At 38.3% G+C, this 26,392-nt stretch overlaps 1 protein-coding gene across 2 annotated transcripts; it reads right to left on the bottom strand.

Annotated features, from left to right (window-relative positions):
- Positions 1-5,300: 5,300 nt before the first annotated feature.
- lhx6b (LIM homeobox 6b) lies at positions 5,301-16,316 on the bottom strand. 2 transcript variants are annotated; one of them, XM_074639076.1, is made up of 9 exons: positions 15,943-16,316; positions 15,177-15,312; positions 13,579-13,716; positions 12,649-12,770; positions 10,675-10,895; positions 9,400-9,500; positions 8,933-9,028; positions 7,887-8,058; positions 5,301-6,020 (listed from the first exon to the last, which is right to left on the bottom strand). In XM_074639076.1, the coding sequence occupies exons 2-9, from the start codon at positions 15,177-15,179 to the stop codon at positions 5,938-5,940; spliced, it is 936 nt and encodes a 311-aa protein (XP_074495177.1). In that variant the 5' UTR covers positions 15,180-15,312; positions 15,943-16,316; the 3' UTR covers positions 5,301-5,937. The 2 variants fall into 2 exon arrangements, with proteins under 2 accessions (XP_074495177.1, XP_074495178.1); XM_074639077.1 differs by lacking the exon at positions 15,943-16,316 and having other exon boundaries at positions 15,177-15,915.
- Between the last annotated feature and the right edge of the window lie 10,076 nt (positions 16,317-26,392).

The following is a 26,392-nucleotide window of genomic DNA, read 5'->3' as shown; positions in this document are numbered from 1 at the left end:
AGGAGAGTAGTTTTGGAGAAGCCAAGACAAGAGTTATCGCATGGAAGCAAAGTAATTTACTGCTGTGGACGGGGCCGGCAGAAAAACGTATTTAAGACACCTAAAAAAATCAATACCACTTTAATTATATTTAGAATATTTACCCGTGAGACAGCTACACAGTCAGTGTTTCCGACGGGGAATTGGAGCCGTTATCTGTGCTCTCGCCCAAAGCAACCAGACCTCATTGGAAGAAAACAGTAATTTTACCTCACAGAACACAGGAGTTGCTGGTCTACCGCTGCCTCGATCTGTTTGTTTGTTTGTGTTATTTTGTGACTTTGGTTAGTTCGGATTCACCAAAATAACACAGTAGCATAAACAAACTAACCGATCAAGGCAGCGGTAGACAAGCAACCCCCTGCTGTTCTGCGAGGTAAAATTACATTTTTTTTCAATGGAGTCTGGATGCTTTGGCAAGAGCATAGATAGATGCAACTGCCTCAGTTCCTCGTTGAAAAGGGCTGTCTGACGGCAAGATAAAACGATGAAAATATTCAAAATACAGCGATTTTATAGGTGGACCTTTCTTTTAGCTGTCTAAAATACGTTTTGCTGCCGGCCTCGTCCACAGCAGTAGATTGCTTTGCTTCCATGCAGTAACTCCTGTCTGCTTCTCCAAACTGGGGGCGTGCCGACCGTCATCTACTGTAGGTAATACACGGACTATGGATAAGTACCTCATACAACCTCACACAACCTCACATCAAAACACCCAAACTAACCCTTTAAATGTCTTGAGTTTATTCTTCAATTCATAGTAATATTTGAAACAATGGTGGAGGTGGACAAAAGCAGTCTTCTCATTTCTAGCCTTCTACTGTCGATTTATTGGCTGCATGTCGCTGGTAGATTTTGGAAGGGCTTTTGTTTTGTTTTTTAAAGTGAAACACACGGCTCAGCCCAACTCCAATAATTTTTGTAAAGTACCTAAAGTGCTTATTTTATCCGGATAATGAAATGCAAAGTTGTGTATGATCTGCATAGACAAGATAACGGATAATTTGTGTTTCCTGATGATTATTTTACTCTTAAAATAGTCATACAGTAACCTTTCTGTGCTTATGTTTACCTCTACATAGTCAGTTTAGTGATAAAGTAGGATATCATGATTAATCTCATGAGATATTATTAAAATGCATTATCCAAATTCTTTTATTCAAGAGTTGAAACTGAGACATTATCATGCTCATCAGCCATTCAGATACTTTGCATGCCATCATCAGCTCAGTCAAATAATATCCTCAAGTGAAGCAGGGGGGAGGGAAAAAAAAAAAAAAACTAGAAGCATATGGCAGCGTCTGAAATAAACTTGAGGAGGAGGAGGAGGAGGGTGCTGATGAAGATGGCTCATGTTGCAATCTTCCACAGAGGTTTTGTTGACTGTTGTGCAGGGGAGAGCTCATCAGCGTGAAGGAGAGAAATGTGAATACGCAGAGACGAGGGGCACTGCAGTGTATCTGCTCATTAGGTGGGCGACGCTGTAATTCAGAGAGCGAGCAGCTCTGCAATCAGGGGCCTATTCATTAGCATGGGGGGCCCGCTTTCATCTGCAACCACTTGAAGCTGCCAATCACCGAGGCGGACGCATGACATGATGACAAAACGGGGCGGCTTAAACGCTCGGGGATGCTTGTGCATGGAGAGAAGACATGCCTAAATGCTGCCTCGAGCGCTCGTATCTGAGAGGGACTTTAATGGGGAAGAAATGTGCGTTTTTACAGTGTAGTGCTGGCAGGTGGCCCAAACTGTCAGCCTGATAATCATCTCTCTGCTCAGCATATAGACAGCTTTTGTTCTCAGATTTCTCAAGGAGGAGCATCGTTTTCCTGAACAGGTTTCCTCCTGGATTGAATTGATTAAAAGTGATTGATTGGGGGGAAAAAGTTTTGTTTAAAGGTAAAGTTTAGGAAAGAATGAGAGTACTCCATCAGTCTTCTTTTATGTTACAAGTGGTGCTCTCCTTCTTCTATTCCTCATACACAGATATACAGTACATTCCCACACAAAGACACAGACATACACCTGGTCCAGTTTGGGCATCTTAAATTAAATCTTTTGGTGGTATAAGGGAACCATTGTGTGTGTGGTTTTATCTGTTGTAGTTCTGCTGTCGGTGTGAAGGCACCGCTGGGTCAGACTGTCGTGTTTTTGACATTCCTGCTCCTCCACAAGCAACTGGAGAAACACCGTCGTCACTTGAAACTGTATTAATACAGATGTGATCGCACTCTTTCTGTATTTTCACTCCGATTAGATGTGAGTGTGTTCACTTGTTTTAAATCCTCAGAGAAAATGTATTCAAAACTAATCAGACATTTAACTAAATACAGCAGCAACAATCAGGGAACATACCCCCTAAATCATTTAAAGAAATACTTATTTATGTAGGGAGAATACAGTAGCTTCAATACAACACTCATCCAGCCCAACTAGGTCAATTCACTGAACACAACCCCTGCATGTAGTTAGTGTTACACCCGTTATAAACTAATGTGTCACAGCCGTAATCATAACGACCAAAGCTATAGCCACAATCTCAGCGACAGCAACGGCCAAAGCAATATAACCAACGCGTTCTCATCCCAACTCGTCACACACTGAGGCTTTGTCAGACCCCTCAGCGTCACTTTTCAGTCGCAGTAAACACGTTCTTAATGTTGTGTATTAAACAAAAACACTTGCTTAGGTTTAGGCAACAAAACCACGTAGCAAATTTAAGCCCAACCATGTTGTTTTTTCTTTAACCTAACTAAGATTTTACTATAAAAATAATGTGATTTGACGTTGTGAACACGGGACACGAACAAACAGCTGATTGTAAAGTGAAAATTAAACTTAACGCATGGGACATCTACAGCGGTCTCCTGGATGAATACCCTGTGTTGTTGGACCCATGCACCACCACTCTCGCCCGGTGTGTGTCTCTCTCGAAATGGTGAGGCAACAACTACTTAGCACAGATTCAAAACCAGAAAATTACACAGTTTTACACTTTGACATGTGGGGTTATCTCACAGCAACCTGATCTCATGGGAAGGCATATAAATAGCACGACATTACGAGGGCATTCCGCGTGTCATGAGAAAGCCTTTTCGCGTGTCATTTTTATGCCACACAACAAAACTACGGTAACGTCCGCAGTTAAGTTTAGGCAACACAACCACTTAGTTAGGTTTAGGAAAAACGTCATGGTTGGGCTTAAAATAAATACGTGAATACATACGGAAACAACATAACAGAAGTATGGTAAACGCGTCATTAACGCAACTTCAAAATAACTCATCAATGCCTCAAACGCCGGTCTCCTGGTTGAAAGTACTGTGTTTGTTTCACTTTTTATTCTACGTAATTAGCTCTAAGCATATAGCATATTTACGTGCATACATGCATTTACATTGCAGTCAGTACAGATTGGCCTACAAATGACACACCAAAAGCAAGAACGGCGTTATTACTGCACGCGAAACTACTTGCGAATTCCTGTGTCATTCATACGGCATTTAGTGCAACAAGGCTGCCCATACAGTTTAACAAAGGTGATAACCCGACTGAGCATACTCCTGTTTTCCTCAACTTGCTGTTATAGCTACTGTTCAACCCCCTGTTTATATGAGCTGTCAGTTTGGGCTGCTAACGTTATGTTTGTCCAGTTTTACCGCGTTGTCCTGCTGCTTTCTTTTTTAGTAATCCTCTCAGAATGATGCTTGAGATCCTGAAAGCCTGTTGCAAACAAAAAAAGTGTCTTCTCTGACAAGCTAGCAGTTAGCCATTTTTTTCTGGAGAACCACTCCACGTAAAATCTGATTATTTTTACCAGCCGTTTGGTTTATAACAATATCCCACGGCTGTTGGGCACTGAGGTGTTTAATCTTAAAGTTTTTCTTCAAAGGGTAGACTTTAAAATGTGTGCTGTAGTACAAGATAATCTACATTGTTTGTTTAAAGGTACGGTGTGTAGGATTTGGCGGCATCTAGTGGTGTGGTTGCAGATTCCTTTCCAAGACTGCGGTAACGTGAGCCGCCGATTGCAAAACTGTAGTAACGCCGTTCGCCTCGCTCAGAGGCCATCCTTACCATAAAAACACTACTTTAGGAGCAATGGTAGTCAGACGCTGGCTGGCGGTACCACGGTTTCGCACTCTGTGGCTCACGTTACCGCAGTTTCACAAGTGTGTCGGAAAACTACAGTGGCCTTCAGGTAACGTAAAAACGCGAACAGCTCTCTAGAGCCAGTGTTTGCTTTGTCCGTTCTGGGCTACTGTAGAAACATGGCAGAGCAACATGGTGGACTCCGTGAAGAGGACCCTATGTAAATATGAAGTGCTCATTCTAAGCTAACGAAAACACAACGATTCTTAGTTTCAGGTGATTATAAACTAATGAAAACATAGTTATGAATATTATATTACATCTCTGCTAATAGAGCCCTGAAATGTTACACACTGTTCCTTTTAAAAAGGCATTTTTCATTTCATCTGGACTTTAAAAGAAAACAAATTTAAAGGATCCTTTGTATATGTTATGTGTTTATGTAAAAAATCTATACCGGCCGATACATCATCATCAGATTTTCTTAAACTCTCAAATATCAATATCTCATCCAGCCTCAAAAATCCAATGCCGGGCTGCCGGTTGCTCTCAGCATTGTGAAACTGGAAGTGCATAGGCGTGGCACACTCATGAATTTACTTTAGTGGTTAAATAAAAGGGCACATTGATCCAGTTTGGAAAATCCAGATCTAATGATATCCTTTAACTCAAAGTATCCCATTCATTCTTCACATCGCAGCTCCTTAAGTGCTGTCAATCAATGTAACAACTGTGGATAATCTGTGTTAAGAAGGCCTCATAAAAGCCAACAGGCTGCCCGATCAATGGCCACGCTTTCACAGTCGGATTGATTATATTTCCTGTTAAGTACAGCATGTTAATTGAAGATGATGTGCAGGTTTGTTGCAGGATATTGCTCTTAATAATAGGTTACTGCAGGTACTTGGCCTCTGACAGGCTGATTTTTGTGGCTCTTAGTGTAAAAATAGTTCCCTGAGATAATGTCGAGCTGCATTCACATTTCTGTTTGACATTTTCAGACACACACACACACACACACACACACGCACACACACGCACACACACGCACACACACACACACACACACACACACACACACACACACACACACACACACACACACACACTCTTGCTCTCTCTGCACGAGTAAATCCACCTGATCCTCAAACATTTCCATAACAGCTCTGATACATTTTTATTAAACTGTGGCAGTATTTACAATGTACAATCACTGAATTATTTCATTTCAAGACACATTTAAAAGTGCTTTTTTTTTTTTAAAAGTGAAGTTTTGTTCTGAATAAATAAGAGTCTTCCGACAACAATACAACAACAACAAACAGTAAAGCTGCAAATGTGCTCATCACCAATACAAAAAACAAAATGCTGAGGTTTTCCTGTAACACTGCTACAACACTCCCTGTTTTCATATTGCAGCAATAGAATTAAAATACCTTGTATGAGTGGGTAAACAAAAGGAAAACAATCCTGACCTGATGCAATGTTTTGTGTCCCATCACAAAAAGAGGAAAAATAAAATAAAAGTGGTCTTCGTCTCTGCATCAAAACAAAATAAAACAACTCCCACGTTGGCGTGGAGACGGGACGTTTCTCCACAGTCTGCCGTCTTTAAAAGACGAGTTTAACTCAGCGGTCTCACAGCAAAGAAGAATCCAACTGATTGAAAACAGATCGCCCAAGTCTTGCATGCCCGGCGGGGATTAGGCTCCCAAACAGAGCAGATTTACTGACAGTACATCCCAAAGGATTTTTTTCACATCAACATCGGGGTGGTGACGACGCAGAAAAAGGAGACGCAGGAGGTCAGCGGCTGATGGGAAGCTGTGGTAAAGAGATGGACGGGTGGGTCAAGTGGCCCGGGGCGGCGAGGACGGAGAAGGGATGAGCTGCACGAAGAAGACGAGAGAGAGACAACATGAGATTGTGGAGCAACGTGAGCATGTTAATGCAGTTCAAGGAAATGCTGCTGATGAGAGATACAAAGTGTAGCCATAGAGACAGAGACAGTATTTTATACAATATAAAACTAAAACTACAATACAGAGTTTCAAACTTCAGCACTTTATCATATTGTCCTTTGTAAATCCTTTCAAGTCAAGCCATTTTTATTTATATAGCCCCAAAATCACAAATCAAACATTTGCCTCAAAGGGTTATGACACATACGACACCCTCCACCCTTAAACCGTCGATTCAGATAATAAAAAACTCCCCCCCCAAAATATCCTTTAATGGAAAAGAAAAGGAAGAAACGTCAGGAAGAGAAACCGAGGAAAATCCTTTGCACGGCCCTGCACATTTACATACTTTCACTCAATTGCAAACAAAATGTTATTGTATATTTTGCCTTCCAGCTGTGGCAAACTGTAGAATATGTCGTATGTGTATTTTACTTTTTTTGTACTGAAAAGTGCTGACCTACATGTACACCAAACCAAAATGTGGATATTTATTTGCAAACATTTCTATTTTTTTATTCATGAATTTTAATCCTTCATATTTCTTCTAATCCGTATTTATACTCTAATTATATATTGTTTATTGCACTATAACCTTTTCATCATGAACCTCAAGAATAAGGTCCAATCCCAATGTCCCCCCCTAAGCCTTAAACCCTGAACCTGACGTCACCTGGTAAATGGTTGAGTGTGAGAGGCTGCGAGGGCTTGAAACGGTATAAATAAGCATGGGACAGCACTTTGCGGTGCACGTTACCTTGACGATGCCAATTGTGGGTTTTTATTTAAAAATTTTTAACTGCCTGATTTGAATGTCTTCCAGGCTCTGGCCTAATGAGACGAGACGTAGCCTTCATGTCAAATAAGCAATTTACTCATCAGCATAATTTAGCAAAATTAGAAGAAATGGTTGATTTTTTTTATGTACCATTTTAAATCTGTGTAAATGTAATCTGCCAGGCTGAACTCCCATGTACCGTCCTCTTTGTTTACCTTTTTTTTTTCCTCTGGGCCTCCCCTGGTAATCCCGTGTTCAACGTCACAAAACTATGAATTGTGGGTAATTCCCTCAGGCAAAGTCTGCAGGAATGCAGATTTACGGAAAGTGTTCATAAAGGGCTCAAAATGTCAGCGAGAGAGCCCTCGAGGACTTGGCGATTTGACAGTGGGACGGCCCTAAACCCTCACGGACTTTGCGGGAACGTGTCTCAAAGTCTGAGAGTCTGAGTGTGGACATTAGGCCCGAATCACCCTGCATCTCACTACACATTATTGTCAGCTGGTTGAGGAAGTATCCAGAAACTTTACTTTAGTAAAAAGTAGCAACACTGCACTATGAAATACTTATGTTATTGGATTTTATCACTGATGTGTTAATGTGTAAGTAGTATTTTACTGCTGTAGTTGGTCGACATGGAGCTGATTTGAACTATTCTATATACTGTTGGGTAGTTTAATGTATAATAGTGCATCATATTTTATAAACAGCTCATGTTTTTTAATGTAAAATCTTAATCTGCAAAACAACTAGTAACTACAGCTGTCAGATAAATGTAGTGGAGTTAAAAAAGGACAATATATCCATCTGAAATGTTGTGCAATAGAAGTATAAAGTAGTAGTATACAAGTACCTACAAAGAACAGCTGAATATGAAGTTAAAATGTTGGGAAATAGATGATTAAATATACTGTAATCAAAGCATTTAAAGCAGTGAATGTCATTTTAAAACTTTTCTTCTTCTGTTCAACAATAACACAAACCCAACAAAGTGGCACTGAGACTTTTAAACTCACTGTCCAGGTATCCGTGCAGGGCCAGTAGATGTGGTCGGTCGGGGCTGCTGAACGGTGAATAGTGGATGTCGTCTGGCAGCGACGGAGGCATCCGGGACATCGGAGCGCTCTGACAGAAGCCGAGCTGAGGCGGCTGCTTTTTGTGTCGAGCGCGACAGTTCTGAAACCAAACCTGGTGAAATAATACAGATGATGAGAACATGCAGCCAGTAAGGCTTTGAGTGTTCTTCCTCTCAGCAGACCCCATTTGTTTATTTGATGGTTTGTCTGTGCCAGAGGAGTCATTCCAGTGTGGTGTTGCAGGATTTTGATCAGCAGATTTATGGTGTGGAGTGAAACATTAAAATTAAAAATTAAAATTAAACTTGTCTCACTTTGAATCAAATTCAAAGAATGTGGACTTCTGTTTATTAAATTAAATGCTGGCATCTTCATCAGCCTTCAAAAAACCTTTATGTGAGCTGCATATTCTAGAGCTAATGTGTAGCATCGCAACACAGTCTCACGTCAGTTCGTGAAATAGTCACGAAATTTAATCTATTTGATTCGTGTGCATAGATATAAAATTCCCTTTTTTCGTGACACTTGGCGCGACATTCAACAACATATTTTTTGTGCGTTTTCCTACGAATGTCTAGCTACACATGACACACTTGTTAATTTGTGCTCCAGTCTTTTCAAAATAAAACTACTTAGTTAGGTTTAGGAATATATCGACTTGTTTAGGTTTAAGAAACAAAACTACTTGGTTAGGTTTAGTGGCGTAACTAAAGAACGGAAGTTACGTGACAAATAATTCAACTTTGACTTGCGGTTTCACACGGGACACGAACGCCGGTCTCCTGGGTGAAAGTCCTGTGTTTTTTTTATTTTTCAGAGGCCTGATGACGTAAAGTCCAAAATAAGTACATTATTTTTATTCTTTCTTTCCCCATTAAATATCTCACGACCCCTTAAAAGTCTTTCAACCCCCAAGAGGGACTCACTCGGTCTAATATAACTTTAAAAAATATCGTCATACTGTTTCTAATCTTAGGTTTTATTACCTGTATGACTCGTCTGCTCAGTCCCGTCATTTCTGCCAGTTTCTGTAGAGTCTGAGCGTCGGGGTTGTTGTCCTGAGCGAACTGAGACTGCATCACCTGCGAGGACACACAGTCATGAACACACACACACATACACATATATGCAGACGACGGGTAATACTACGGGTGCGTTCTAAATCGCATACTTTTTCTTTTTACTTTTAGTACATACGGCAACTGCCCTTACAAAGTACATACTGTGGCATGCAGAATGCCTACAGTTGGGACATACTACTTTGTCATGACATTGCACCTTGAGCTTTGACCTTCTTGCTCATATATCCGCTGTGCAGAGGACTGTGGGTCAGAATAGCCAGAAAAGCATGCTGGCTTGCATACTGCAAAATGCGACTGGATATAGTAGGATATTTGAACATACTAAAGCTAGTATGTGTATTGGAACGCACACACTGACTGCAAACACACACCTGCAGTTGCTCAGCAGTGAAGGACGTCCGCGCCCTCTTGGCTGGTTTTGGTTGGCAGTCCTGATCCGAGGGCAACGCTCCCTCCAGAGTCAGTCCTGTGCCTTTAAGAGAAAGCACGATCACAACAACACATCTGTCACTTCACCCAAAAATTACATTTCAGTCAGTGTATTATGAAATTACACAAAACAACATTTGTCCAAACGACCCATGTAACACAATTAAAATGTTTTCCTCCCAACAACCGCACAGTCCAAAGTATTTATAGCATCAAGTTCTCCTCACTGAGAGCAGAGTCCACTAGAGCCGTTATTATTATCAGTATGAACAATAAGGTTATTATGAATTTTAGGATCATTATGCAACATTACAGACTTCTGCTTTTTTAAGCTGTAACATGATGAACTGAGGGTGAAATATTCCTCTCGTCCTCTAGTTTATTTTCTCCTTAACTTGTTTAAAATCCTCAAAACATTCAGTTACAGATGTTGCAGCAGGTCCATCATTTAATCTCATGGGTGAACAACCTCAGTTCAGACCCTCAGATCTGTATCTTGAATTCAAGACGTTAAAGGCAGGGTTGTGATCTTTAGAAACGAGCAAGAGTACACTAGATTTTTAAAAATAATCCAACTAAAAAACAGAGCCCTGTGTTGCCAACTCTTTTGCAATGAAAGTAGCAGCACTAGCTCCAAAAGTCCTCCAAAAACACTGACAGTCCGTCCCTTCAGGCCTTCCTCCAAAGCCACTCCCCCAAATTATCATTATGAACGTAAACAACGAACATACTATTGTTAGTGCTCACAGCTGTCGGACTGGGCCGAATTAAATGATTAGACGGGCTTATTATAATCCTGCGACAGCCACAGATACTGGATTTTATTTAGTTTTTGTCAGAGCATTTGATTTATTGATTGGAATGTAAAGACAATTTCAACAAATATAACAAAAATGTTTCTAAAATCTTCACCAACCTTGCCTTTAACAAAGATCAAATATTGGTATTTCATGTTGGAAATAAGTCACAGGGCAATCTAGAAGTTTACATTTGATGTAATGACAAAAAAAGGTTTCTAGTATTTAAATGTTTCCCTCAATAAGAGAGTAATGTGGCGGCAACAAAGAGCTTGGATACATGTTGTCATCCAAAGTGGAAAAAAAAGATATATGAGAGGAAACTTTAGAGCTCATGAGTTGCCAGACTATTTTGTTCCATCTGTTTACTCTCTGCTGGTAATCCAAACTGGATCCTACATGTTTGATAACGTCTGTTACCGTTTTCTGCAGCCCTGCGGAGGTTGTCCAGCATGATGTCGTAGTGGCTGCGGCAGAGCACCCTGCCCTCCACCAGGCCGAACTCCTCCCCAGTGGACAGCTGCCTCTTGCAGGAGAAGCAGGCGAAGCAGGCCAGGTGGTACACACTGCCTCGAGCCCGCCGCACCCAGTCACTGGCGTACACCTGCCGGCCACACTGGGCACACTTAGTGCCAAACCTACTGTGAGGAAGCAGGAAACGGGCAGGTGAAGGTCGGCTGTAGGTTACAGAGCTCATTAAGATGACCTATTGAGTATCTGCCAACCAAACCCTATTCAATATTTGTTTATTTTTCCCTTCATATCACAGCTACACAGCACACTAAGACTATATACAGTACATTTAGATACAGTAAACTAATAAAGCAGCAACAGCAGAACATATAACCTATTTTAGGGTGGGGGAGGCTTAATATGGTTCATGCAACTTCTTAAAGAATGAGGTTTCTGCAGCTAGTTTGTGGTAATTTGATTAAAGACAACTTTATTAAGGATTATGCACCATGTGAGCCCAATATAAACTAAACGTATAACTACAGTTTCCTCTATAAGACAGGGCCACAAAATCAGCAAGTAATGCAGTTAATAACCAAGCCAATTTGCAATCAATCAAATTACGAAATCTCATTGACATGCAGTGGGGGGTTTAGTGCAGTATAGTCAACTATGCCCGGTTGGTAATATGGAGGGTTGTGTTCATTAATCTGTCATTTTACAGTCTGAGGATTGGTTTTAAAAACACGGTTTTGTTTGTGGTTTGCTGTGATATGTTATATAAGATATTGTAGACCAAAAGCCCATCATGGCTCATTATGCAGAACATGTTTTCACTGAGAAAATCACGAAGCCAAATCCAGTTATGTTTGAGTTCAACAGTTGATCAATTAGCTGTAAAAACATCCAGAAAAATAAACCAGATTATGTCCAATAATTTATCAGCTGGATAAAATAATAATAATTTCACTAGAAACTCCTTATTTTTCCATCCAGGTGTAAAGGTCAAGTGTTTTATAAATTAGCTCTTAAGATAAAATCTGAAATATTTTGTAAAAACACTTTTATCAGGATCGAGGTAGAGAAGCATTGAAATAAAATCCTGCATGTATAGAAACAATTATGGTTTCCAGAAATGGTTAATGATGTTATTTATATGCAAATTTGGTTTGTCTGTATGGCTTTTTATTACTATGAAAAACAACAGGGAGGATGCTCCTCAAGTATCAAAATCATTTGTTCATTGGGGGTCGATTACAAGAATTTGGGGGTTCAATGGGAGATTTAAAAAAAATAAAATAAAATATATCAGTATTTTCTGTTGCACAGTCTCAGTTATACCGAACAGGAATACAATTATTTTATTTGTTATTTGTCTGTTTAGAGGATAATATTCGATATTTTCTTTGTTTTTCAAATACTCAACAAATTCTATTGAAGACATATGCAATTAAGTTCATTTGCATCGAAACTACAAGAATGGGCCATATAGAGTATTATATATACACTGGCAATTTATTTTTCAGGATAAACTACATCGACATGTCGAAACAAAGCGACCAGGAAAAAAAGAATCGAAATAAATAAATTAATTAAAAATAAATTAAAAAAAAAAAAAAACCACAATCTAATTTCATTAATCGACCAGTTTAAATTGAATCCCATTTAAAAATATGTTAATTATTAATTCAGGCCTATTAGAAAGAAAACATGCATTTGTTTTAAAATTACATATTATTTTTTTTAAATGCACCTATAACTCCATAACTGAATTAAATTGTAGTACATATTAAACTAAATAGTTTCACATTTATTTAGGCTTTTATTTGATGAAATTAACTTCACTGATAATCTAAAAATAAAAACCTGAAATATTGTAATTTTCAGAAAATGTTCACTTTATAAAAAATAACCAGCTGAGAACCAAACAGAAGTTTCTACCTGAAATAATCCAGTTTGCAGTAGATCTCTTTGTTTTTAACGTAGCAGCTGTTGTGTTGGCGCAGAGACGCTCTGCAGACGGAACACTCCAAACAGCCCAAGTGCCAATTCAGGTTGTTGACCTGCAGGAGAGGACAAATAAAACACAATCACACTCAATATACAGACTAATAATAACACTAATAGTGTGTGTGATCGATAAACTGAGACTCATATATCTTATTTTTAAATTAAAACTAATTTTATGTGCAGCTTTGTTTGTTTAGAGATTATTTCTAAAAACAAAAGGAAGAAGCCTGAGGAGAAAATTATCATTATAATGCTTAAATAATTATCACCACATTTGCCTATTTTGCACCTATTTTTGTGCGTATTTTGTTCAGATCAATCTAGAATAGAATAGAATAGAAAGCTTTATTGTCATTGTATTAAATACAACGAGATTCGCAGTTGCCACTTCTGGTCAGTGCTTTAAAACAAATACTTGACAAGACTAAACGAGGCAGGTAAAACATATAACAGGTAAAACACACACACAGTTATAAAGCAAATAAAACAGGTAAAGTAGATGTAATAAATAAATAAATATAAACAGAAGTGTTACACTAGAAGTATAAAATATAAAAATAGATGTAATGTAAACAGAGGTAATGTGCACTTGTAAAATAGGTAGAGTAGATGTAATAAAAGGAAGAAAGAAGCCTTAGGAGAAAAATAGCATTGTAATGCTTGAGTACAATGATCACCACATTTGCCTATTGTGCGCCTATTTTTGTGCGTATTTTGTTCAGATCAATCTGAGGCGTAAAGACAAAAATAAAGAATAAAAGAAAAGCTAATAAACCAAATTAAGAGACTTAAATGTTTAATGTTTTATTTCTTTCAGAGAGTGTAAATATGTAAATATGTATCCTCTCATTCATGTCTGACCTTCAGCAGGTACCGGTCGTGGATGTCCATGCCGCAGCTCGCGCACTGGTTCTGGTTCTTGGCCGCCGGAGGAGAGCAGAGGCAGGCGGCCTCCGGAGGACTGGACTCACCGGTCTCCTTCTTCACCTCCGACTTAGACTGAGTCAAAGAAATATATATAAAAATAAATAATATAATATAAGATTTATAAGATAAAGTATATTTCATCGTCTCTTGCTGATTTATTATTATTATCATTATTATTATTATTACACTCCAAAATATTATCCGTCAGATATTTCAGACCAAACATGAAGATCCAGTGAAAAAACCCCACTAATATCTAACAATTTTTTTTTAATTTTACTTCCATACAAGCTTTATTTGTATCCTGTGCGTATTATCTCTATTAACGTCCACGCACTTGCTATGAAAATTCAACTTTTTGCGTTTAATTTACATTTTATAACATTATTATACTGTCGCTGAAATTTACAGCTTTGTACTGTTAATGAAAAATACTGTTTGAACTGTTTTTTTTTATGAATTTCACAGTATTTTACAGTTAATTTACTGTTTAAAGATACATTATATAGCTGTTTTTCACCTTTCTTTTACATTATCTTACTGATTTGTTTTAATGCACTATTTAGGTTGTATTTTTTTACATACATTTTAATAAGCATTATGTTTTGCCTATATATTAATAGACTTAGCAGGTTACAGACATAGGAATAGTCACAATAAATACAATTAAAGGCACTGGTTAGGAAAAAGGCTATAATAGACTTGTTGACACTTTTCCCAAAATGTCTGTCTATAGCTGGCTATAAGCACAGAATGAAAACCATAACGACATGTGAGTGAAGAACAATAAAGCTAATTCACTGATTTTACAATCATGCACAATGTACAAGCCTCACATGTGCAGATCAGGTCCCAGAATTAAACAAATACTGAATAAAACTGTTACTGATGATACTTTAGAAAGTTGATCAGCAGTAAAGTGCTGTTTTTTAAGAATGCATTATAGTTCAGTTAAAAAAACGGCCTATGAGCGTCATTTAACAGGTTTTCTTTTTTATTAACAGTAAAGCACTGTTTTTAGCAATAACAGGTTAATACTGTTGAAATCCTGCTGTGAATTAACAGCAATTGTTTACAGTGTAATAAAAAACATTTTATTTTACTTCCATACCAGCTTTATTTTTATCCTGTGTGTATTCTGTATATTTATAGGCTACATTTACTATTAACTTCCACGCATGTGCTATAATAATTCAACTTTTTGCGTTTAATTTACATTTAATAACACAAAAAATGTATCTCAGCCTAAAAATGTTGCATTCTTTAAACTCTAATCTGCAAATTTAAAGTGGATAAATTGAGTTTTAGTGGCTTTTACTCTCCACGACATCCCTCTTCATACATGCATACAGCCTTTTGGAGCCAGACTAAAGCTGAACCGGAGCCAAATCCGGAGTCCTGCAGAGGTTAACCCACATGCACACAGTTCAGGAAGAAGAAGAGGAATCAAAAATAACCTTTCACAGATTGAAACGCAAAGAAATCAAAAGGTTGCACAAAAGCAAACTGGTCCAGATGTTTTTATGACTCACCATTTTGTCGTGTCTTGAAGTTGCCTATTTGGAGAGAAGATGGAGCTTTCTCTGCACATTACGCATCTCTGCACCAACAACCCACACTATATCCGGTCCAAAACAACGAATAACAAGTTTCTCCTGCATTTAAACCCTGGCAACAAAAGAAAATTTTGATGCAATTAGAAAAAGGAAAGAAAAAAAACACCTATATATGATCGATCATTCCTCTTGTGCTGTTTTCTCCCCATGCAATCAAACCGCAGTGAAAAGAAAAGGATGGCACTATATATCTGCAATTAGCTCTGGATTGAAATGCTGCTGCTTGATAAGTGGCAACCAGAGTGTCAATTTCATGTGGCAATCAAGAAAAAAGGCAAACCGAGCCACCAAAGCTAAGAGAGAGGGAGAGGGGAAAAAAAAGAGGCGCATCCTAATTTTCAATAGCTGTATAATCGAAAATCGAAAAAATCTCCAAAGTGAAGAGGCTCAATTGGAGATCGGTCTATTCATAACAGACAATGTGCAGAAACTGCAGCTGATCTCGAGGCATAAAAGGAGCTTGATTGTCTCGTTTCTCGTGATGGACCCATTTAAGTACTTGAGGCTCCCTCTGGGTGATTACAGCTGCATTCATGAAAGTGCCAAAAAATGTGCGTTTGGGGTGGCAATGTCCTTCATTTTCGTCGAAATTAACAGGAATGCAAGATTATGTTAATTACCAGCTAGGGGTATAAATATTGGAGGCCTATATGGGGAAGCAGAAAAAACATAAACTTCATACATGGAAAACCTCCCAGAAGCAGAGAAAACATGGTCCAGGAAAAGTTTCTGCACAACATCACAGCAGGAAAAATATCCAGATAATTCCATCAGACATTGTTTCTTTAAAGTCTCTCTTTCTCTTGTCTTCAACAACACACAAAAAAAAAATAATCCAACTTCATTAACTTCAGAAAAAGCCCCCAGTTGCACCAGTGTGCTCCTCAGACTCCCAGTGCTGCTGCTGTATGTGGTTCCTTCTCTCAGCCTCGACTCTAACGTTTACACCCACAGTCAGACAGGATGTGATGCTGCCCATTGGACCAGCACATTGGACCAGTTTACCCTCCTTTCTGTGGGCTCATGAGAATATTTAGGGCATGAATTCATAAAAAAAGCTAAAGGTGCAAAATCTGTCTGGAAACACCCTCTAATTATCTTCTTTTTTTTTTTTTTTTTTGCAGATTGGAGGCCAGAGTTAATTGATTGAAATCACTTCACTGTCTCATCAGCTGATTGCAGAGTGATGGAGGGTAAGAGAGGTGTTAAAGATGATAATGATGCCAGCTATATACTGCTCAATTTTTTTTTTTAAAGGATGCAGTCTTATCCTCTTTTCCTTGTCTTTTCTGTTTGGTGTGGATGATTTTGAATTCAGATCAATTAACTTAAAAGAAAAAAGCCCCCAGTTGCACCAGTGTGCTCCTCAGACTCCCAGTGCTGCTGCTGCTGTTGTGTTTGGTTCCTTCTCTCAGCCTCGACTCTAAAGTTTACACCCACAGTCAGACAGGATGTGATGCTGTCCATTGGACCAGCACATTGGACCAGTTTGCCCTCCTTTCTTTGGGCTCATGAGAATATTTAGGGCATGAATTCATAAAAAAAAAAAAAAAAAAAAAAAAAGATAAAGGTGAAAATCTGTCTGGAAACACCCTCTAATTATCTTCCTTTTTTTATTTTTTTTTTTCTGTTGCAGATTGGAGGCCAGAGTTAATTGATTGAAATCACTTCACTGTCTCACCGCTGATTGCAGAGTGATGGAGGGTAAGAGAGGTGTTAAAGATGATAATGATGCCAGCTATATACTGCTAATTATCTTTTTTTAAATTTTTTTTAAAGGATGCAGTCTTATCCTCTTTTCTTTGTCTTTTCTGTTCAGTAGGGATGATTATAAATTCAGATCAATTAAAGGAAAAGTCTGTCTTAAAACAGCAATCACATGCACTCTGAGAGGGTTATTAGTGTCTCTAATAGTCCCTCCTCTTCTGTCCTCTCCTGTCTGGCTTCCTAAAGTCATCTCAGTGTAACATCTGGGGGACAAAATCAACCGTCCTTGCTCTGTGTTAGAAATACATTGTGAAGTTCTGAATATAAGGATTTAACTGAGTTAGAGAAAAGGCCTGCAGTATTTTTAAAATTATTGTTAATATTAGGGCTGTCCTGAATACCATTTTTTTGGGCTTCGAAGCTTCGGTGAGAAATATTCTAAGGTATTCGAAGCTTCGGGAGAGTGTCGCTGTCGCCCTACTGTACACACCTCGACACATAACAAACAGTGATATCTGTCTGAGAATAACTAATAATAATTAATGTTGAATAGGAATAATGAATACTGCTGAGGGATTATTCCTTATTTCATGGGCTATTTTGGGATTTATACATTTTTATTACATACTTATTGAAAAAACCTAAAAACAAAGCATTCGAATACTTATTTTGGAGGTCGATTACCATGGCAACGGTCGAAGTACAACCACAGTCTGATGTGCTGGCCACAGGCAGCTCCACTGGAGGTGGTTCACATCCAAAACACAATAAATGAGTAATTAATTTACACAGATAAAGAGATTTTTGGCTCATGTATTGACAGTAAAAAAAAAGTCATATATTTTTATCTCCTCTAGAAATGTTTTAAGATATTTAAATATTATTTAATTGTTATTATTTAATTATTTTTAAATTTATGTATTTAAATACATAAAAAAAGTGAGATTAGCTTGTCAAGAACTCTTAAAATGATATGCATTTATTCTACCGTATTACCAGGATCTATGAATATGCAAATATTCTTCACACAAGACGTCTACGCCTACTTTGTGTAGTTATTTATGTCCTGAAGTTTTGTGTTTATGCCAAAATGGCAATAAAGCATTTCATCTTGAACCTTAAAGGGCGATTGAAGGGGGAAAAAAGGATGCGTTTTTGGATGAAATAACTTGAAATTTAATCTTAAATTTCATTTCAACACCCCTTTAATAACTTGTCCATACTGCACATACACAAAGAGAGACAGCATTGTTTATTGTGTGATTGCTATATTGAAGATGAAGTCCCTTTCATGTTTTATTGGTCATTATATGGTGATTTAAGGGCCGTATATTAGTAAAAATCATTCTTCTTCAGGTTGAGCTTTTCTGGTTGTGACAGATTTTTTTATAGAGCCTGATAGAGGATAAAGTTCTTTGCTTGCATATTAAGTTATGTTCTTAACTAACAAATGTTTCACCACTGGAATTGTATTTTTGGTGTCCATCTAACTAAATAACTAACTCACATATACAGGATAACTATCAGACAAGCTGTGAATTCTTTGTGTGTTAAAGTGAACTGAAAGAGAACAAGGCAATCTGTCTTCTTGATAAGTTGACATTTTAGAGATTTCACTCTTTTCCTTTGTGTTGAAGGTCTGATACACTGAAGCCACAAGCTTTACGTTTATGTCATGATAATCATTAAACTCCCCATCTACAGAGAGAGAATAAAAATACTTAAAGTAAAGGTTTCCATGAAATCAATGACACTTTAATTCTTATTGATCACTTAAAAAGCATCACATTGTCTCAGACTGGTTGTATTGTCAGTGTAACGCAGCTCTGTGCATTAACTGCAATTACCAGATGGAGCAGGTCAACTGGAAGTGGGCTGGTCAAGATGAAGGAGGACTTAAAGTGTTATTTCACCTCCATTATCATCACTCTTTAGTGATGATGTGCAAGAGTGAAGGTTTTTGACCAGTTTGGTGAGTTGTTTTGGACCAGCGTAGAGTTACATTAACACCTACAAGGTGGAGATTTCTGAGGTTTGATCATGATTGAGGTAGATATAAATTAAGAAAGATGTTTTGGACCAAAAAAGACAAGTAGCAAATACATTTTCACCTTCTGAAGCATTTTACCTGAAATTGTATTGTTGTTAAAGCGCAAAAAAGTGCAATATTTAGTAGCATAAAATGGAAATATAGTACTAAAGTACAGTATAAATGTACTTGGTTACGTTCATTGTGATCAAAAGCTCCAGAACAAGCAAGTAAGGTGGACTTTGAGTGGAGATAATGATAGTCAACTTATTAATTTAATGAATAAAACATTGATGAGATGCTGCATGGAAACTGAACAGCACCTTTTGTAAAGGTTATCTAGAAGAACTGTGCATCATGTGACAGGCGTTTTAACTGTTTCCTGTACCTCACCCTTACAGAGTTTCCTCTTTGAAGATCTGGCAACGTGAAATGCGCAACGACCTCCTGACAATGGTAATATGTGATGATGGGTCACCTGTTGCATCCTGTATCCTACAGCTCTGTGGATGTGTGGATATCACATGTACTGTACGTGTTTATGTGTGTGTGTGGGTGTGTGACTGCTCTGCCCTGCAGCCCCTGCCCTTTCCACACAAACAATAAGCAACCAGCACAATAAAAACAAACTGTGCCGCATGCTAAAGCTATTAGACTCATCCAATGAGCCCCAGTGGACAGCTTGATGGCTGGTATGTCAACAAAGTATGACGTGTGTCGTCGTCCGCTCGCTGTGGCGGTGCAGAGGGGTTCAGATGAGGGCAAAATCTTTATTTACTGAACGTTGGGAAACAACCAGCATTAAAGGTGGGGCCCTTTTGGTCATAACTGAATAACAATGCTTGTATAACACACTGGCCTTCACTCAGAGCTAAAAGCCTAAAATCATACAATTCTTGGAGGTAATACAGTGTAATATAAGCTACTGCTGTAAGTAATTTTCAGTGCGTTGACTTGGAATATCCTGTGAAGTTGAGCAGCCAAAAGACGTCATCTGACAGCTAAATAATCTGAGGATTTTGTTTTTTGCCAGAAGCAACAATCTCCTCCTCTTGTCACTGGGGTTTGACTCCTATTTCTGAAGCAGTTTCAACAGTTTATAGTTATTACTTCTCATGGGTAATAGCCAATAATCTGTGCAAGATTGACATCTTAATAAAAATACAGAAATTAATCAATAAAAAAACAGGTAACCTCACTCAAAAAATGAGTCTTAATGCACTTATAGCTATTGGTCTTTGAGCATCAGGTTGCAGAGATGGGGACTTAAATCACACACAGTGACTTCAGACTTGACTTGGACTTGCAAAAAATGACTTGTTAGCATCTCTGGGTTTGAGAGGCTACGAGAGGACGTGTACAGTAGATCATAAAATGCCATTAGTTGGTGACCCTGTGTAATTATATAATACAGTTGTACTCTTAACTGTTAAAATAGGTCAAATATGTTACGGTTATTATTGCATGCCTAATAATGTTACCTGTTACCCTGAAAAATGTTAGTCTATATCCATTTTTATACAGTTATTTACTCTAAAGGAAAGCTTTCATGGTGTTTTTTTTCATATTGCATTACAATAGCCTGTTTAAAATGATCATGTACCAAACAACTAATCAATGCTGATGGATAAAGGGGTGATGTTACAGTACATGCTTTGAATTCCTTAGATATAGCTATTGTTCTAAGCAGACCGGATAGCATGCAGCAGATGACAGAACGCTCGTTACAACCAGAAGAGACTTCATACTTGACTTGGACTTGCAAAAAATGACTTGTGAGCATGTCTGTCAGGTTGTGCACAAAGACTCTATTAATCAAAATATGCTCTCAACTGGGTTTGTTGATAAATCATCACTACTATGCTGCAGCATTTTCAGTACAACAGCCAAGAGCTGCTGTGGTGGCAATTACCCCTTTGTCTTGAAATCCCACAATAATTAAGCTTTTATGTTGAAATATCTGACTCTGAGTAAAGGCCATGCAAACCTGATGACCGTGAGATTAGCTGAGTTTTTTAGTGTTAAACTCTTAATAAACAATACACAGTAATGTTTTTTAACCCGAAACTTTAACATTGCTTGATGCTTATTGAGATGTGTACGATTTGGAACTAAGTTTTCAGGGATTTTAAGACTTTGTTGATGACTTTGTTATCGTGATATGATTCATGATTCTTCTCAAGACCATTCATTATGTCTGTACAGTAACTGACTATTAGCCCAATTTATGCTTTTTTTATCCTCCATATATTTCATGCAGTAAAATTGGATGCATTCAGTGAATCAAACATAATTTTTCTTTCTGTCAATAATGCAATGTCCAAAATGGCGAGCAGTCACAGCTAAACACAAACAAAATGAAACAATAACTTAAACAACAACAAAGACGTGAACATTGAATGATCCACTGGTCTCATACATGCACAGTATGTCTAAATACTCACATAATCTCTTAAATGTCAATGCATGCATACACATATACACATGCATATACACACAGTCCGTTTTATTCTGTTGCTTTTATCCATTTGTTTAGTTGTTTAACCCCAATTTAAAAGCCTAAACAGGCTGCAAATTAGCTTCAGCTCGATGCCCTACATTACATTACATCCATATCTGTATTGTCCTTGTGTATAGATAAAAAAAATAGATACATTTCATGAATTTAAACATGAACAACAATGTCTTTTCTTCAGGTTGATTCCCTGTCGTTAATAATTTTCTCCACCCAATTCTTTTGGATGAGCTGCAGACAAAATACAATGCGCATGATTCATAGCTCTTTCTTTCTGTGGTTGCATGTTACGCAAAGCTGGCACAAAACCACATAACAAGGAAGGCTGGTCTCATGCACAGGGATGACTGATGCCCTGCTTTGCATGTTGGCTGAAAGAAAATGTTTAGAGAAGGGTGGAGCGAGCCCCAAACGCAACACCAAGGGCTTATCTTGTTTCTGTAGAACTTCTGCCACTGAAGTCCGTGTGAATATTGTTAGATGTTGGAGATAAGAGTCGGATCTGAGGCCAGTCTGTGTGAGAACACGGCTTGAAAATATTCATTGCTGCAACTGTGGTTTACCTCATTTGTAAACCTGCATTCCCAAATGATTCCCTGCCAGGAATAACCCCAGAGGGTAGCTACTTCTGCAGTTGCCAGGCAGTATGTGGAAATCCCAACTAAAGTTCTATATTACCAAATTTACGAATAGCTGCTCGTCAACCAGAGTCAACTGTAACACATGAACCCTCTGTGTCCCCCTCAGGTTAACAATGTTAGCTCTGTCAGCACCATAGACTGTATATACAGTATAGATGGACGACGCGTCTCCACTTCCTCCCACTGTACAAAAGTGAAGCCAAAATATCCCGGATACGGGAGCTGCCATCTAGAGATTTTGACGTCATTTGGAGCCAGAGTTTGCACAGTAGTGATCAGGGGCTGGAGCTGCAGGAATCGAGGTCCCGCCCACACACCCGCGTGAGCCAATCATGAGCTGAGTACGGCTGCAGCTTGGTAGCGCGAGCCACCTACCTGCTACATTAGCACCACTGTAGCTGTTTGGCTAGAAAGACACAACAATTAAACATAAATGTTTCTAGAAATACATGATGATCAAATTAAAACATGTTCTATTAGTGGCAGTTATGGAGAGTTAAAGTTACATCTCCTCTCTCGTACAATTCCTGAGCCTCCGGCTGCGACTACTTTACTCAGAGCAGCTGTCAATCATGACATCACGTCTCACCCCCTTTTTATAACATCAAATAACTAATTAAAACCAAACATCAGAAAAATGAACACTTGAACATACATCAGCATGTTAAGAACTACCTAAAATGACGGAAACAAAAATGTATTTTACATGTACTTTGTCTTTTTAGTTTGGCACATGTCCCATCTGCTAACATGGTGGAGGCAGGATTTATGACCTATACTGCAGCCAGCCACCAGGGGGCGATAAAGATGTTTTGGCTTCACTTTTAGAGGCTATCATGTCGACCATCTTTATATACAGTATATGGTTAGCACTGTTGCTGTTGTTTGCACTGTTCAGCCGTCGCCATGTTGAGAGCCGTGTGGAGGCGATCCCTCAATCATAGATATGCTCTGAATTTTAAATTTAGCAAAATTAAAGTGATAAATGTTGAAACAAAAGTGGTAGTAGTCGTACGCATGAAAACATGACAGAGGCAACAAACAATTACAATTTAGTTGTATGAAAAAAATATTGTGAAAACACTTTTGCATAATAAATAGTGTTAAATAGCATCTGGTTTATAATCTATTATAAGAACACATTTGTAAGATGATGGATGGTACAGATGAATGGGGTATTTGAGCTCATCTGACAGGGCTGTAGGGGTATGTCAGACAAAAAAAAGGTTGGGAAACACTGCGGAAAGGCACTTTGGATAGATGTGTCCACCAAATGTTTATGTTAAACCTTCTTTGTGATGTGTGCTTGAAAAATAAAGATTTTTCAGAGGGAGTAACTGCTGAGCATGTGAAGACGCACATGAATAATACAAGAACACTGAGACAGCCAGTGGATGTTTGCCTATGGGAGCTTGTTGCAGAATCAGTTTGACGTTTGAAGACTCCCCATCCAGCAGCGTCCAACATTCAACAGGCTGCATCTACTCTGAGATCAAACCCATCTAGATTACAGTCCTGCAGCCAAGCTTTCAACAAACAAAGGAAATGGCACATTACACCATCCCACTCCTCTGAGAAGTTGCATTGGAGAGAAAAAAAAACCCCACTCTCCAGTTATTTAACAAATACAAGTTTATTTGAAGTACAGACAAGGAAAAATGAAGGGCTTTTTTCAGGGCTTGCACTCCATATGACAGCAATTTGGGGGTATTGTGTATTTTGGCCCGAGCGTGTGGTCTATGATAGATGACAGGAGAGAAAATCACGAGCCGCTGGCTTGAGCACAGACACGCAAATTGCTTTCAGCTGATTGCCGTATTCTGCTTGATATTTATCAATTACAGTATGCCTCTTTATTTACAGCCAGGAAGCAGCTGATCAATTCCACTAACGGAGGGGAAGAAAGAGAGCTGATGTTTTTCCTCTGCTGGGTGAAAGTACAAACCCCTCAAGTGGTCAGTGAGCACTGTGAAATTAAGTGTATCCTCTATATTGCATCTTGTTTTACCACACCAAAAAGACACAACATCCAGAAATACAGATGTCTCACGATAATCCCCAAAACCCACACTGATATTGGTTTGTGCTGAAACTGAATTTGCAAATAAAGTAAGGTGTTAAAACAAGTTATTTCCTAATAAAGTTGGATGAAAATAATTCAGTAAGGCAATTAAACTGAAAGTAATTTCAGGATTCAAGATGTTTATTGTCACAGCGGTTAAACAAGTACAATCGTGTGAAATGCTTTTTGCTGGGAAGCTCCATTAAAAATAATACGTTATATTACAATTATAAAATGAAATACTTTTTACAAGGCATATTAATAACATATACAGGCATATTAAGAACATTTACATTAAGAACATATACAGTATAAGATATATTTTTGTGAGAGAAGGTGTCGTATGAATTATCTAATGAAAAGTGATTGCCTGGGGGAAAAAACTGAGAGACTAAGATAATTTTGTCATAAACAAGATAGGATGTAAATAGTTGAATAAGTGGTTTAAATAAACAGTTCTAAACAATATTGAAGGCAAACAGTGGTAAAGGAAATAATAAAAACACAGATTGTGCCTTTAGTTTCAGCTATTATGTTTGATTGGCTACTGTAGGTATCAGTTAGTGCCATCTGTGGTGATTTCCTGCTACAATGTAGCACATATGAAGAAATTAGGAAAAAAATTCTTTACAAAAATTAAATGTAAACTCCAAGATTTTGATTCCCTCTCTGACCAAAATAAAACAAAATATTCTTGGAGAAAATAGTGTCATTGCCATAGAAGCTGCAGGATATGTACTCCTCTACTTCATGTTTTTTTTTTTTTTTTTTTACATTTATCCTTTGATATTGCAATATATTGTTATTAATTGTTTTTTATTTGTTTGTTTGGTTTATTGACACAACAAACATTAATTACTTCTTTATTGTTTTCTTCCATTAACATGCATGTTCTTTTTAAATATCTATATATTGTAATTTGCTTAATAAATTGTATATATATATATATATGTTTTTGTTTTTATTTTGTTCTTTTTTTTGTTTTTATTTATTATTGAATTGACGCTTTGGCAATATTGTTCACCTGACAATCATGCCAATAAAGCAAATTGTATTGAATTGAAATTGATTGATTGGTCAAGGCAGGTGTCAGTCAGTGTCACCTGCGCTGATTGGTCGTAGGACAGGAAGTGGGCGGGACAAAGAAAATGCACAGGAGAGACTCAACACCAGGGAAGAAAGAACTATAGACATGCAGAGCGAAGGAAAAAGGTCAAGTTCATAAATGGAGGAAAGTTATAGCAGCAGGTTATGACTCAAACACTCACTTTTCTGTATTTAATCTCGGTTAATTAGCCTGAATATTAGTTGGTGTGCGTTCTGACTACCAGTGTGTTCCAATCCACGTACTTACATACTTACACCTACTATTTTGAGTGCATAAGTGCATTCAGACTGTGAAGTATGGCAAAATGCAGTGCACTCGAAGTACCGGGGATGTTGTACTCAAAACGGTCAAATCATTGAGTGTGGAACGCTGGACACTTTTCACACTCAATTGTCGCCATCTTGGCTACGTAGTGGAAAGGGCGGGACCACGATAACTATTTAAACGTGAAAATGGTGGCAGATGATGAAGGAGCTTTTTGCGGTGCTGAACAACGTGCCTTATAGACGTCTATGGGCTACGTAGATAACAGAATAAAACAATACGTAAACATACCGGTGCATTTTCAGCCAACAGGAGGACACATCGTAGGCATAGGCGATGACGTTGGAAACCTAATTTCCACTTTGATTTCATTTTCTGTGTAGCCTATTGTTGATCAACAAAGCAGGCAGATATTTTGGCGGTAGTGGACGGGTAAAACCTGAAGGAGGCAGCAATGCAACACAAAGGATGCCAGCTGCCGTAAAACCTCGAAGAAGAAGAAGATATTTTGGCGGGTAGCGAGCCGCGGTCAAATGTTGCGATCGTCATTTCCGGTAAGTGCGCCTTAGAGTATTTGATTTGAGACGACCCTACCACGCACTACTCAAGTAAGTACAGAGTGCACATAGTGCACTACATTGAAGTGTACTTCCGGAAGTATGTGGATTGGAACACACTGCATGATTTCACTTCCACTGCTGCCTGGCTTCATCTTTCGGACCACGAACTGTTTCTTCAAGACTGACACCAAACTGTGAGTTGGACTTTTATGTGTTTTTGCTAGTGGACAATCGCCAATGCTGAAG

The sequence above is a fragment of the Sebastes fasciatus genome, chromosome 6, assembly GCF_043250625.1.
Source record: "Sebastes fasciatus isolate fSebFas1 chromosome 6, fSebFas1.pri, whole genome shotgun sequence".
NCBI classification, from domain to species: Eukaryota; Metazoa; Chordata; class Actinopteri; order Perciformes; family Sebastidae; genus Sebastes; species Sebastes fasciatus.
The sequence above is the reverse complement of the archived record's forward strand: the minus strand, read 5'-3'. Positions and strand labels throughout refer to the sequence as shown.

What these genes read in the sequence shown, in the direction of transcription:
- lhx6b (XM_074639076.1), bottom strand. An exon ending in CCGCAGGGCTGCAGAAAACG is followed by an intron (nt 9,501 to 10,674) that starts GTAACAGACGTT and finishes TTTCTCTTAAAG; the next exon opens with GCACAGGACTGACTCTGGAG. An exon ending in TGAGCAGACGAGTCATACAG is followed by an intron (nt 8,059 to 8,932) that starts GTAATAAAACCT and finishes TTATTTCACCAG; the next exon opens with GTTTGGTTTCAGAACTGTCG.